The sequence below is a fragment of the Malaclemys terrapin genome, chromosome 5, assembly GCF_027887155.1.
Source record: "Malaclemys terrapin pileata isolate rMalTer1 chromosome 5, rMalTer1.hap1, whole genome shotgun sequence".
In the NCBI taxonomy this organism is placed as follows: domain Eukaryota; kingdom Metazoa; phylum Chordata; order Testudines; family Emydidae; genus Malaclemys; species Malaclemys terrapin.
The window spans coordinates 44683201-44697119 of record NC_071509.1 but is presented as its reverse complement, the minus strand read 5'-3'; the positions used below and the strand labels follow the sequence as shown (position 1 = coordinate 44697119).

General features: G+C 38.8%; 1 protein-coding gene across 2 annotated transcripts in view; it reads right to left on the bottom strand.

Moving 5' to 3' along the window:
- UBE2K (ubiquitin conjugating enzyme E2 K) overlaps positions 1-13919 on the bottom strand; it is a 69074-nt gene that overhangs the window by 4517 nt on the left and 50638 nt on the right. For both annotated transcript variants that reach the window (XM_054029168.1, XM_054029167.1), the window contains one exon: positions 3796-3895. In XM_054029168.1, coding sequence (XP_053885143.1) covers positions 3796-3895 — 100 coding nt within the window. The remainder of the gene's footprint in view (positions 1-3795; positions 3896-13919) is intronic.

Sequence of the window (13919 nt, the reverse complement as noted above, 5' to 3'; positions counted from 1 at the left end):
TAGCCAAGGCCTATGTTTTAGTGCTTCAGGAACATGCACAAGTGTCTGTAGTTACTGGTAAATATCTGGTAACGGATTGAATGACTGAGAAATTTAGCAGGGAAAATTTGCATACACCTCTGCATCTAGATCCTTAGATTGCTGTACTACCACTTAAATGAGCTGCAAAGTTCTAAAACTAGACTTGGTTGTGGACATTTCTTGGCTTTAAATCCCATCATCTGCAGGAGGTGTAGCTGGAACCCTATATCTATTACATGGAAACATGGTACTTCAACACGTGCAAATAAATTCATGAATTTAAAATGTTTATGAGAATACATGCAGTGTAGTTGTAGCCATGTCAGTCCCAGGATATTAGAGAGACAAGATGAATATCTTTTATTGGATTAAATTCTGTTGGTGAGAGAGACAAACTTTCAAGTCACACAGAGCTCTCCTTCAGGTACTCCCAATGTACAGCTAACTGCAAGATGGAACAGCTTGTTTAGCCTGCATAGTTAAACACATTCTCAGGGACCATTCAAGATAGAGTGACCCATTAACACCTGATACAGTCCTCCTCCTCAAAGAAACCTGCACAACACTTTCAAAAGACAAGCCTGGGAGCTTAAATTCATAACTCTACTAGAGACTAGAAATCATGGACTGAACAGAGACACTAGATTTATGGCTTATTACAACAAGCTGCAACTCATTAACTCCCTCTTTGTCCTATGACAGCAGAGATGTTAACATGCTACTTCACCTTGAATGGTCCCTTAGAATGTGTGCTAATTACTTATGCTAAATGATCTGTTCCACCTTGTATTTAGCTGTGACACTGGAAGTACTTTTCCCAGACCAGAAGAAGAGCTCTGTGTGGCTCAAAAGCTTGAATCTTTCACCAACAGAAGTTGGTCCCATAAAAGATATTACCTCACCCATCTTGTCTCTGTGAAAATGACATTCCAACAAGTGTGTGCAGAATTATCCTTGTGAATGTTTAATCTGAAAATATATAAAATATATTGCATATATGTATTTATATTGTATAACAAATTATATTTAAATTAGTTTCTTTGCTAACTTTTATTCTTTGGCAACCTTTCAGAAGTGCTGTGCCAAGTCTTCATTTATTCACTCTAATTTAAGGTTTCACGTGCCAGTAATACATTTTAACGTTTTTAGAAAGTCTCTTTCTATAAGTCTATAATATATAACTAAACTATTGTTGTATGTAAAGTAAATAAGGTTTTTAAAATGTTTAAGCAGCTTCATTTAAAATTAAATTAAAATGCAGAGCCCCCCGGACCTGTGGCCAGGACCCAGGCAGTGTGAGTGCTACTGAAAATCAGCTCGCGTGCCGCCTTTGGCACACATGCCATAGGTTTCCTACCCCTGCTTTACACTAACACATTAGTGACAGCTGCATGTAAAAACACCAACTGTTGTAATTAAGAGCTAAATCTGTATACCTTTGCAAAACCCAGTAAAATTACCTGACGATCTTTGCAGGGAGTGGGGGCATCGAAATCCTCCCTACGACAGCAGAGCCACAGAATCACTGGGCGCCCCCACCATAAAACCCTGGTGTGAAGTGGCACAGAGCATTGCTCCTCAGCACTCAGTGGTTTAGCCCAAAAGGAGAACTTTTGGCAAAAGGTACAAAGGTTTTTCATTTCTGAAGAGAAATACCTCTTCACCATCAATATTGCTAGCAGATTTTTAGACTGCCCTTATAAATCCCACTGTCAGTATGTAGGGAGGGAAATAATATTTCAGTTGTCATTGCTGTAGCAATACAGTTTTTATTTTAAACGGGGAAAAAGACACCAATGTGAGAGCAAGGATGAATGTACACTTAGCAAGAAAACTACTAGTGCAGCCATGCTTTATATAAAATATCTGGTGGCTTTGCTTGTCTTTGCAACAATTCAGGCATGCACACAGCAACTCGGGCTCTGAGAGAACTGCTTGGGTGCATTCATTCACACAGCAAGCATTACAACATGGTTATATCAGTGCTTTCTAAGACGTCTGCACCTGCTACTGAGAGCAGGAACTTTGGCGTAGTTTCTGAAACAGCTTCTCCCAGGTAGTGAAGCACTGATCTCAGTTTGGTCTGTCTGCTTTTCTCTGAAAGTCAGTTTGGCATAGTAGGGAACTACTGTAAATCTTTCAAAAACCTGCTAGCTTAGAGAGACAAGTCAGATAAGGCAGGGGTTCTCAAACTGGGGGTCAGGGGATCACCAGGTTTTTACATGGGGGAATCGCGAGCTGTCAGCCTCCACCCCAAACTCCACTTTGCCTCCAGCATTTATAACGGTGTTAAATATATTAAAATGTGTTTTTAATTTATAAGGGGGGGGGTCATACTCAGAGGCTTGCTATGTGAAAGGGATTGCCAGTACAAAAGTTTCAGAACCACTGAGATAGGGGGACCTAACTAGAGCTGGGCAAAATTTAGTGGCATCACAATGTTTTGCCAAAACTGTCTTGGTAAAAAAAGTTATCTGAAAATGTTCAGTTTTGATATTTTCAATTGTTTGCTTCACATTTTGTAAATTGTATTTTAAAAGTAAAAGAAATGCTCAAACTAAACAAAATCTTTTGTTCAATCCGCAACAATTTCTTTGATTTTTTGGAATTGCCAATGAACCAAAAAGACCATTATTTACTCAGCTGTCGTCCTGGCACCCTTACACTTCCTGTCCAGAATTTCAACAGTATGACTTCACACCTTTAAACATACTCTACAGCAGGGGGTCTCAAACTTCATTGCCCTGAAACCGCCTTCTGACAACAAAAATTACTACACAACTTCGGGGGGGTGGGGGGGGTGGGTGCCAAAGCCTGAGCCCCACCGCCCCTGGCAAGGGGCCAAAGCTGAAGCTCAAGGGCTTCAGCCCCAGGCAGAGTACCTGTAACCTGAGCCCTGCAGCCCTCAGGCTTTGGCCCCGGGCCCCAGCAAGTCTTAAGCCAGCATTGGTGACCCTATTAAAACAGGGTCACGACCCACTTTGGGTCCCAACCCACAGTTTGAGAACCCCTGCTCTATAGGATGTACACATGTAAGTCGGATGTACAAGCTTACTAGATACTGGAAGCACTCCGCTTTTTTCCTTTGCCACTATGAAGTACACAGGGGCCTTCACCTTTTACCCTCTTTGACTTACAGAAGCAATGTTTGGGGCTTTGTTCAACAAAAGTTAACAATGTTCACTTGTGGATTGATTGTACCTAGTTTTCAACAAATTTTTAAATGGCCGCACAGGAGTTCTAGTAAAATACATTACACTAAGATTATTTTCAAGCTAATGCTACTTTCTGTCTCTGTATACTGGGCCAGCCAGTTTTACAAGCCAACTACAATTCTATTAATATCAATTAGGTTATTAATTAAAACAGTTAATTTGAGAGTCTGCAAACATCAAATACATAGGATGCTTCCTTCATAACTCTTTAGATTTAAGATAAAAAAATTGTAATTCAATGTAACTTTTCATTATGTTGTTTACTCTTTGCATTTCTCTCAGAATAAATAAGGAAAAATAAACAAAAATGAAACTTGATTTTATTATAACCAGTATCACTTCCAGGTTCTCAATGCTGCACTGTCGGGGTTGCAAAAATAGCAAAGGAGCAGGGTTTTTTTTTTTTTTTTAAACAGTTTGTCATTTGGCCTTAATATCTATAAAAGCTGTTTTCTCCAAAACCTAAATTTGGAATGAAATTATTAATAGACAAGGTCCCTTTAAGAGGAAGATAATTAATAAAAGGTTTTTGTTTGACGTAGTTCACTGAACATCTTACCTGATTTGCCACTACTGCATCTTGTGGATCGTCTGGTTCTGCAGCTGCCAACAGTGCTTGCAATGATAACAACACTGTCCTTAGAGTCATTGCTGCTGCCCTAAAATTGAAGTTTGAAAATGGCTTTACTGAAATCTGGGTCTTTTTTTACTTATGTTTGATGTGCTCTACTAATACCATACAAAGGGAACAAAAATAGTTGGAACCACAAGCACGAGTAACTTGGAAGTGCAGCAATTGACAATGGGATACCATTCATTTTTTTTTTTAAGAGTTCTTAATGCGTATTTTAACACTCTCCCTTCTTAACAACACCTTCTTAGAAATCTGGAACTAACATTTCCCGGTTTAATAGTTTGTCCTTTTTCATTTTGCAAAAGATTACGTTTCTGATTAAATAAAAGCCAACTCAAGTCTGCCTCCTTTTCTTCCTTGCCATCAGCATTGCTCTGGGAATTAGATTGGTTACTCAATGTGTGCTCCCTCTGCTGGCTTTCGGTGTCTGTAGCAAAATGGCTAAATGATGTACAAACTTACAAAAGTAGAGGCTTATTTGTTTTTAACTTTTTAGTTACAAATGGATAAATTTTATAAATAATTCACAAACTAATTTTTTCCATCACATAACACTGTTAACACAGTCTAAATTTTAGTGGCCATTTAATTTATAAAGAAAAGTTTCCCCAATTTTAATCAATTAATTTTGTAAATGTATTTTAAAAGTAGCTATAAAGATCATATTAACTGAAGAGTACTAGCATAACTTTTCTTCATGTCAGGCTGAGGGCATTACCACAATTTTAACAAAAATGTAAAACATTAGGATGGAAAAACACTCCTTAAGTCACCAGGCAGATTTGGGCCTTGATCCTGCAATAAGATCCTGGCCAAGAGACTTGCAGCTGCAAAGAGCCCTACAGAGGTAAATGGTGCTCTAGAAGTGCAGATATTTGACCACAGAAATCTCACTGTGGGATGAGGCCCTTATTCAACTCAAATTCTATGTGCATTTAGAGTCAGAGGCTTCAGGAATTTATGTTGAATCCCAGACAAAACGCTGAGTTAAAATTATAAATAACCATAATCAAATCACTCAAATCTCATTTGAAAATGTTTATAAAAAAACAGAAGTTTGAAAAATCTGGAAAATTATATTAAAGATTTCACAGTTCAGCTTTACTCTGACCCGATTCCCATCCCTCGATTTACCTAGAGATTCAGGTATACAAGATGTATATGCAACAGCTGTCATCTTGGTCAACATACTGGATATTAAACCAGGTACCCCAAAGAGCTAAAAGCATGAGTTTCTACAGCTTCAGTTGAAAAGTCAAGCTGTATAGCTGGGGGCTGTAGTAGACACTCACTGTGGATTAGGCTAGGGAGAGAGGTGGACATGACACACAATTTTGGGGTTGATGGCACAGATGTGATGAGTTGGAAGCAGTTTACAGATCTATATTTCCAGTAGAAAAGTTCACGATGTGTTGTGCATAATGGAAAAACAAACAAAGTATTGTGGCATGACAATGTGACTGGATGCAAAGAGACTGTTGGTAGACAGACAAAATATAGGTGCCAGTACAATGTCAGAGTTAAGGTTGTTTGTGGAACCTTAACTATGTATTTCCACGTATTGGTAACTTCCTCAAAGATTTTGCCTGGGAATTTCTTTAACATTATAGAAAACTGATAATCCTCCCTCCACTTCCATGAGGAACTATGGTATTTTTTTCTCCATCAAAATGTAAATGATTACATCCAAAGTGACAGCTGTTTAAATTAGCATATCTTGTCTCCTGCTTGGTAGTATTACACCCTAGTTTTTCACAGCTACATGTGCCACCTTCTCAAAGTCCCTCAAGCTGACTTTGCAGACTTTATTAACTCTGCAGAGGCTCTAAGCTTTGAAAGATTAACTACAGTCTAAACTCCTACAAAGGTAGTCATGCAGCCTTCCTGCTTTCACAAAAGTGAAAATTCTCATTTTCAAACTCCCACTTTTCTCAAATATTTAGGCAGATTTTTCCAAAAATTTCAGACTGTTTCACTTCTAGCAAAATGCCATATTTGATGTTACAGGTAGAATTGTTTTTACTTATTATTCTAAAGTAAATTGGAGATTGACTGGCAAGATTAAAAAACAAACAGGCTTATAATGAATATTTAGTTACTAAAGCAGCTCTTTAACCTTGCTATGAAATCTTTACTATACAGAAAGTTTAATCAAATCATAATACAAAATATCTGAATTTTTTTCTTCAAACCCCATGATGGCACAAAACTGAGTACCTAAGCATTAAAGTATACATGAAAACACTTTTATACTTCAATGTGTTGTCAGGGGCAAACAGCATATGAACATTTTGCAGAAAAAGTCTATAAAATCATAATGTAGCCTATCAAGAGTAGATTTTGGATTGAATTGATCTAGAGTATGGATTGATGACAAATGTAAAATTCACTGCAGTATAAGTTTCTATTTACTACAATGCTTTTTCTATTAAATGAATATTTGATGAACATGCTGAATGTTTGCCTGCAGCTCTAAATAGAAAAAAAAAGTTTTTCAATTTGTAAAACACTTAGATGTCACTGAACGCTAATCCTTTTTGTCTTTGTATTTGAATGAATATCATCACAGTTTTTGCACTTAAACAGATTTATGCAAGGAATTTTAGAAGCTGTAATCAATCAGCTTTGTATATACTATAAAATCTAGCTAAAGCTCTATTTCTCAGTCAAACAGCATTTTTACTACATTATTTCCATTTACTATAATTTTATTTATGCAAGAGGGACTTTACAAGAAGATCTAGCACCAGTAATTGGTTTCATGATTACTTTGCCTGAACTAAAAAAAAGTTATTCTGCATTGCCCTTTATGGAAGTCGTCTCAAACTAATGGAGAAGGAAATTAATGATGTGTCAATGCAAATATTTAAACTGGGAATGCAAGTCAGGAGACCTTGGTTTTCAGCACAGCTATGCCACTGATAAGTCTCTTCATTTATCTGAGCCTCAATTCCTAACTTCCATCTCACAGGAATAAAGATGATACATATATACCTCACTAGAGTATTGGGAGGCATAATTTGGTTTGTAATGCAGAAAGAGATCCTTGGACAAAAGGTGGTGGGTGTATACATAGTATAGTGTGTGAGCTGAAGCAGAGTTCAGAAACTCCTAATTGCAGCTTCTGCTAAACGCACTACACCACGCTGTCTATGATGTTAAGAGACTGTCAGACCCAAAGAGCGCTCGGTCAAGTCTGTCAGATATTGAATGAACTTCTCATAAAGTGTGTTGGGACTTGATGGACTTCTGACATTTCAATTTCTAAGGTGAGCAATGCCACAAATAAACACCTCATCCAATCAAATATAGTCCTAGGCGCTAGCTCTCAAAGGACTCTTGAATTTTACAAATCTGAAGTTTATAGGCAAACTGATTCAGCTACATATTCAAAAAAAATTAACTAGTTTAAAATGCAATTTCAGCTATTTTCAAAGTCTCATCTCTCAGCCGTGCTTCTCCACAATAAAAACATTGGAAAATAAGATGAGGAATGGTTACAAAACTGGTGATATTCAATACAAACACTTTACACTGACATAAAACCTTCCACTCTCAGGATATCAACATGCTTTATGAAGACTGATATAGCCTCAACACCCGTAAGAAAAAATTTTCATCTCTATGCTTTAGTTTCCATATCTGTGAAATAAAGCTAAATAACCTCCAAACAAGAAGTTTGTGGGACAGCTTAAAATAGAATTCTTGCTTCCTGATTCCCTTAATTACAGGGCACTTTTTTCGTCCTCTTAGCCATCTAAAGAAAAGAGAGAAAAGAGATGGCTGCTCACAAATATATTGATGGAGATTAGAAAGAGTCAGGATCAGCTGCTCTCATTAGCAAAGAAGAGCAGAACAAGTAGTTATGGATATAATTTATAAAAGGGAAAGCTTAAGTTGGTGGTTAGAAACAACTTTAAGAAGAATGGTTAGATAATGAAGTGAGCTGCAAAACTTGATTGTGAAGTCACCATCATGGGAGATATTTAAGGCTGGACACCTATTAGGAATTATTTGAGAATAATATAGTTGCTTCTGCCGTGATGCTAAGAGACAGACCAGATAGCCCACCGAAAAGCTCTTCCAACCTAAACAACATTAGGATGCTCAGTATCTTATTTATAAAGGCTAATGATAGATATAAAGTCCACATCAAACAACATGACTGAAAACTCAACATTAGACTGCCCAAGAAAGCTTACCACAAAGACCATTACAGCATACAGTACTTTTATATTCCCACTAGAATATTCCTGCTGTGAAATAACCACAATAAATATCTGCAGCCTTAACAGATGTTCCAGATAGTCATATAAAGTTGTCTTTAGTGCCAATTAAGGAGCAATATCAGATAAATTAATTTTTCTTTAAGCCTAAAGTTTCTCACAGTAGTAAAACAGAATATTAGCCTGAAACATCAACATGTTATATGGTGAGACTGCTTGACAGATCTCTTGAATAGATCACCATTAAAGTACCTCTACCTGCAAGAGGTTATTTAACAAGCTTGCATTCAAAGCTGAAGTAAAAGGAGTATTTACAAATTCACAAAGAGCATGAGCATCCACGGCTGCAGAGAATTTCAGCTTCAAAAACTTACCACAGAGAAATTTATTAATTTGTTTATTAGACTTACTACAAGATCATTCAAAGAAGCTATTTCGCAAGCTGCAAAAAATCTCCTGCCAACAGGAAATTTAGTATTGAAGTTAATAACACAACACTACGTTAATCATGTTTATTAGAATATTGAAAGCCATTATCCCAGAAAAACAATACAACTATACAAAGATATTCAACTATTTGAAGTTGTACCAGCCACAAATACAACTAATGAAAATGACCCCAGTGTTACAATTCAGAGCAACTACCTTTGTATTTATCCTCAAATGACCCAGCAAGGGCACCTCCTCTCAAGCTTCCAGCTCCCCAGACACTGCCTTCTGGGTGGAGACCCACATCTCTCTCCCTTCTGACCGGGGTATTTCCAGGCTACACAGTTCCCTGCCTTCACTGTGTCATTCCTAGCACAGACAAGATGCCCAAGGACACCTGCTTGCCTTCTCTTCAGAGATGGTTAATAGGTATAATTGCTACAATTATAAGGCACAATAGGACTTCCTATGCAAGCCTACTTTACTCTTAAGATAAAAAGTATTACAGAAAAAACATTACAAACAATAAAAGAACCTACACATATGCTAATAATAGGGTTGCCAGCTGTCTGGTTTTCGACCAGAACACCCGGTCAAAAAGGGACCCTGGCAGCTCTGGTCAACACTGTTGACTGGGCCATTAAAAGTCCAGTTGGTACAGGGCTGGCAGGCTCCCTATCTGGCCCCCAGGAAGCTCCCGGCATGTCACTCCGACTCCTAGGCATAGGGGCAGCCAAGGGGGCTCTGCACGCTGCCCCCGCCCCAAGTACCAGCTCCGCAGCTCCCATTGGTCGGGAAATGCAGGGGCGGCACCTGTGGGCAGGAACAGTGTGCAGAGCCGCCTGGCCATGCCTCAGCCTAGGAGCCAGAGGGCCATGTCGGCCGCTTCCTGGGAGCTGCCTGAGGAAAGTGCTGCCTGGAGCCCACACTCCAACCCCCTGCCCCAGCCCACAGCCCCCCTCCTGCACCCCAAGTCCCTCATCCCCACACCAGAACCCTCACTCCTCCTGTACCCCAACCCCCTGCCCCAGCCTGGAGCTCCCTCCCGCATCCTGAAACCCTCATTTCTGGCCCCAGCCCAGAACCCATACTCCCTCCCACATCCCAAACCCCTCGACCCCATCCCAGAGCCAGCACCCCCAGCTGGAGCCTTCACCCCCTCCCACACCCTATCCCCTGCCCCAGCCCGGTGAAAATGAGCAAGTGAGGGTGGGGGATGGAGTGAGCGTGGGGCTGGGCCTCGGAGAAGGGGCGGGGCAATGGTGTTCAGTTTTATGTGAATAGAAAGCTGGCAACCCTAGCTAATAAGTTTATTACACACTACCCCAACTCTAACATGGGCTCTGGCAGGAGCATTTCTTCAACACCTCAGACCCAATGTTTCCTTTGTGGTCACAAGTTCATTACAGCCTCAGCTCAGAACCAGCCCTCAATCTTATGGAAACTCACCATGCCCAGCTCTTCCAACCCTCCCCTAAAGATTGGGGCCCTCCTTCAACCAAGCATCCTGTCCATTTGCGGGATCAGGAAGGCAGCCAAGAGTCAGTTTAAAACCAGGGTTTCTGGATAGTCTTTGTCTGTTGGTCCCTGGTGAATCCAGTCTGAATTAGTATATGCAAACTTTTTCAGGGACGTGACTTCAAAGGGTTAATAATGGAGGATGTACATTAACATCTGCCTTCCTACCAGGAAAAGTACCTACAAGGCCACAACACAAACAATTCCATTTTTAATACAATGTACTCCAAAAGAATTAACCCTAAATCAGTAAGGCTTAAGTTAATTCAATAAAGTTTATCTTAATTCCATAAGATTTGTTCAAAGAATTACAGGATATTGCCAGTTTGTCACATTCAGTTTATCCCCCCCCAAAAAACAAAGGAAAAAAAATCAAGTCATTTAGACCCAAATTCTGCCCTCATATACAGTTGTAATTCCTACAGGCCTCAAATGTCACAGATGTGCGTCAGAGTTTGACCCCAGTTTTAATTATAGTGGCAACAATAGGAATATTTAGTAAGACCATTACAAGTTAAAGTTATGCTTCAAAATCAGATTTTGTAATTCTTTTCAAATATCTGACAAGAAAAACTTATGAACTATAACTCCCAGAACCAAGTGCATAAAACATTCAAGCCTGGTAGCTGTCCATTCTACCTTTAATACTGAGTGCAATCCATTTAAAACATCAAGTTATTTATCAAGAATTTTGTGTGTGTGTCATTTTTAAATGCAGTCTTTCATCCCACTCACATAAGTAAATGTATTGTGGTATTTCTCAGTCTAAGTATAGTTAAATCAGCAAATGTCACTCTAAAGTTAAATTCTGCAGTACAGTAAACAATTTTTTTTTTTAAACACAACAGTGTCACTATTCACACTGGTCCAGCAACCACTTTCATGAGGTAGATTGTATTCCTATGTAGCCACAGAACTCTTTTAACCTTATGCCAGGCTATTTAAAAAAAAAAGAAAGGATTGGGTGGAGTTCACCCACCAACAGAGCCTACCTATAACCACATAGGTAACCTGTAAGCCTATCTTTTCCCCTCCAGCCAGCAAGGAGCCAGAATCACTAAAAAAGCATTCCCACCACTCTCAAGCAACTGCCTCTGACTTGAAATACTATGAGTAGACTCAGTAAGAAGCTACATTCAGTCTTATGTGGCCACTACAACATAAATCTTTGTACAGCAGTAATGGAAAATAGAAATAAAAAGAAAAAGACTTTCTGGAAGATTCTTCCGCAACTGTTCCAATCCAAACAACAACAGATAGCTATTAAGAGCAATATTGTTACAGTAGCACCTACATGCCCCAATAGAAATTGGTGCCCTACTGTGATGGACACCATACAATCATATAGTGAGAGGCTGTCCAGGCCCTAAATGACTTTCAATGTAAACAGAAACATCATACTAAGAACAGAAGAAAAAAATATTTTACAGATGGGGATCTGAGGCACAGAGATTAAGTCAGTTGCCCAACATCCAGTATTGCCAATGTCAAGTGTTCAACTATCACAAGTCAGGTCTCAAAAAAAACATGAAATTTTAAAAATAATAAATGTTTGGTTCTTTATCTGCCTTCTGTTTCTGACCCTTTATGTTTCACCTTTTTCAGCTTTTATCTGCAGTGATGATGGACAGAAACTTATCTTACTTTTAAATTAAAGGTGAAATTCTCAGGTAATCATTTAACTCCTGAAGCTGGGACCAAGAAAAAAAAACACCACCAAATATTGCAAGATTTGTAGTAAAATTTCAAGAACTGACAACACTGATTAGGTCACAGAGGGTGTGTGGCAGAAATGGAAATTGGAGTCAGGAGACCAAGGTTCAATGTCAGTGCATTAGCCATAAAGGCAAACCTTTTCCTAATTAAGAAGAACATATTCCAAGTATGGGGAGATACCCATAAAAGCCTACACCTTTCAAGAAATGAAGATGAGGCACTGTCAAAGACAAATGTCAAAACACCAAGATTTATTTCATGATAGGAAAAATAAGCACAACTTCTGTTAAGGAAAATTCCTGCATCTCAATTTTCAGTGGGAGATGTTGGCTGTTCAGCACTTTTGCAAAACTGACACACATTTAAGTGCTTAAACATAGTCACAGACTAACATTTAGGATGCTTATTTTTTAAAATACTGGCTTTGATATTTTGAGTATGTCAGCAAAATAGTGGATAAATGAGAACCAGAAGACAATCTATCTGGACTTTAAAAAATATTTGACAATCTCCCTTCCCCACGAGGCTACTGAAACTACTGTAATTAGTAATTCGTTTTTACCACCAAGAAAGAGATCTTTGTGTCACTATGTATAGTCCCCTGAAAACTTCCACTCAATGTGCATAGCAGTCAAAAAGGCTAACTGTATCTTAAGAACTATTAGGAAAGGGATAGAAAATAGGACAAAATATCATAATGCCACTATATCGATCCATTGTGCACTCAGACCCTGAATACCATATCCACTTCTGGTTGTGCCATCTCAAAAAGGATATAGTGAAATTAGAAAAGGTTCAGAAAAGGGCAACAAAAATGATATATGGAATGCCTTCCACATGAGGAGAGACTAAAAAAAGATTAGGGCTCTTCAGTTTATGACTGAAAGAGGTATGATACAAATCTATAAAACTATGAATGATGTAGAAAAAGTGAATAAAGAAGTGGCATTTACCTTTTCAGATACCAGGGGTCACCTGGTGAAATTAATAGGCAGCAGGTTTAATACCAACAAAAAGGATGTACTTTTTCACACAGTGCACACCTAAACTGCTGAACTCATTGCCATGGATATTATGATGACCAAAAGTATTTGGGTTCAAAAAAGAACTGGTTAAGTTCATGGAGGATAGGTCCATCAACGGCTATTAGCCACAATAGTCAGGGACACAACCCCATGCTCGGGGCAACCCTAAACCTCTGACTACCAGAAGCCAGGAGAGGAAGATGGGTGGATCACTTCATAATTGCCCTGTTCTGAACATTCCCCCAGAACCTCCAGTACAGGCTACTGTCGGAGATAGGACATTGGGCAAGATGCGCCATGGTCTGGCAGCTCTTTAGTTCTTACATACTTTCTGTCAGAATTAGGAATCAACTTTGAGATCGAAAAATTAGGAAAAAATGGTCCCAAATAATACAAAAGTCTCTTAATGTCAGCAGATCAAAATACAGCTGTAAAACACTAAATGATACCACAGTACACTGCCCCACAACTTGTTAAATGTTATGGTAACCCACTTCATGTGTATTGTGTGTCCCTCTCTGCACCTGATCCACAAAGGATAGAATGTTACATCCCCCAACTACAGAGCCAAGCTCTTTAGCTCAAGCTTTCAGCTATGGAGGTCCATGGTTTGATCCCTGGCCAAGATGGCAGCCATAATGTAAGTGAGGACTGAAAACATGACCTTGACAAACTCATTATCTGCGAATCGGAGGGGGGGATGCATAACACACTGACCAATGGGTTACATGTGCTATTCATAAATCTATATGTACAGGTATAATATTGCACATTAACTTAAACAGAAGATGACAGGGTAATAGTCAAAAATAATTTAGAAGTTAAAATGTAACAAACGCACCTTTTTAAAAAACCTAGAAGAGTTCAGTATTTATGCCATGGATTACTCGCAGATACATTCCACATATTTTGGCAATTAGAATTTTTTCAAAAGTATACTGATGAATAAAATGTCAGGAGTGGACCAGGAAGTAAAAGGCAAGTGTCCTATTCCACTTTTACATTTCTCCAAATGCCTTACAAGTAAGCGTTGGCTAGTGAATAATCAACAGTGTTAATGTAATACACAATATTAGGATATAACTCTTTTCTGTCCATTTCTTTTGCTTCCTGCTTTCTTGTTGCTTCCCACTAC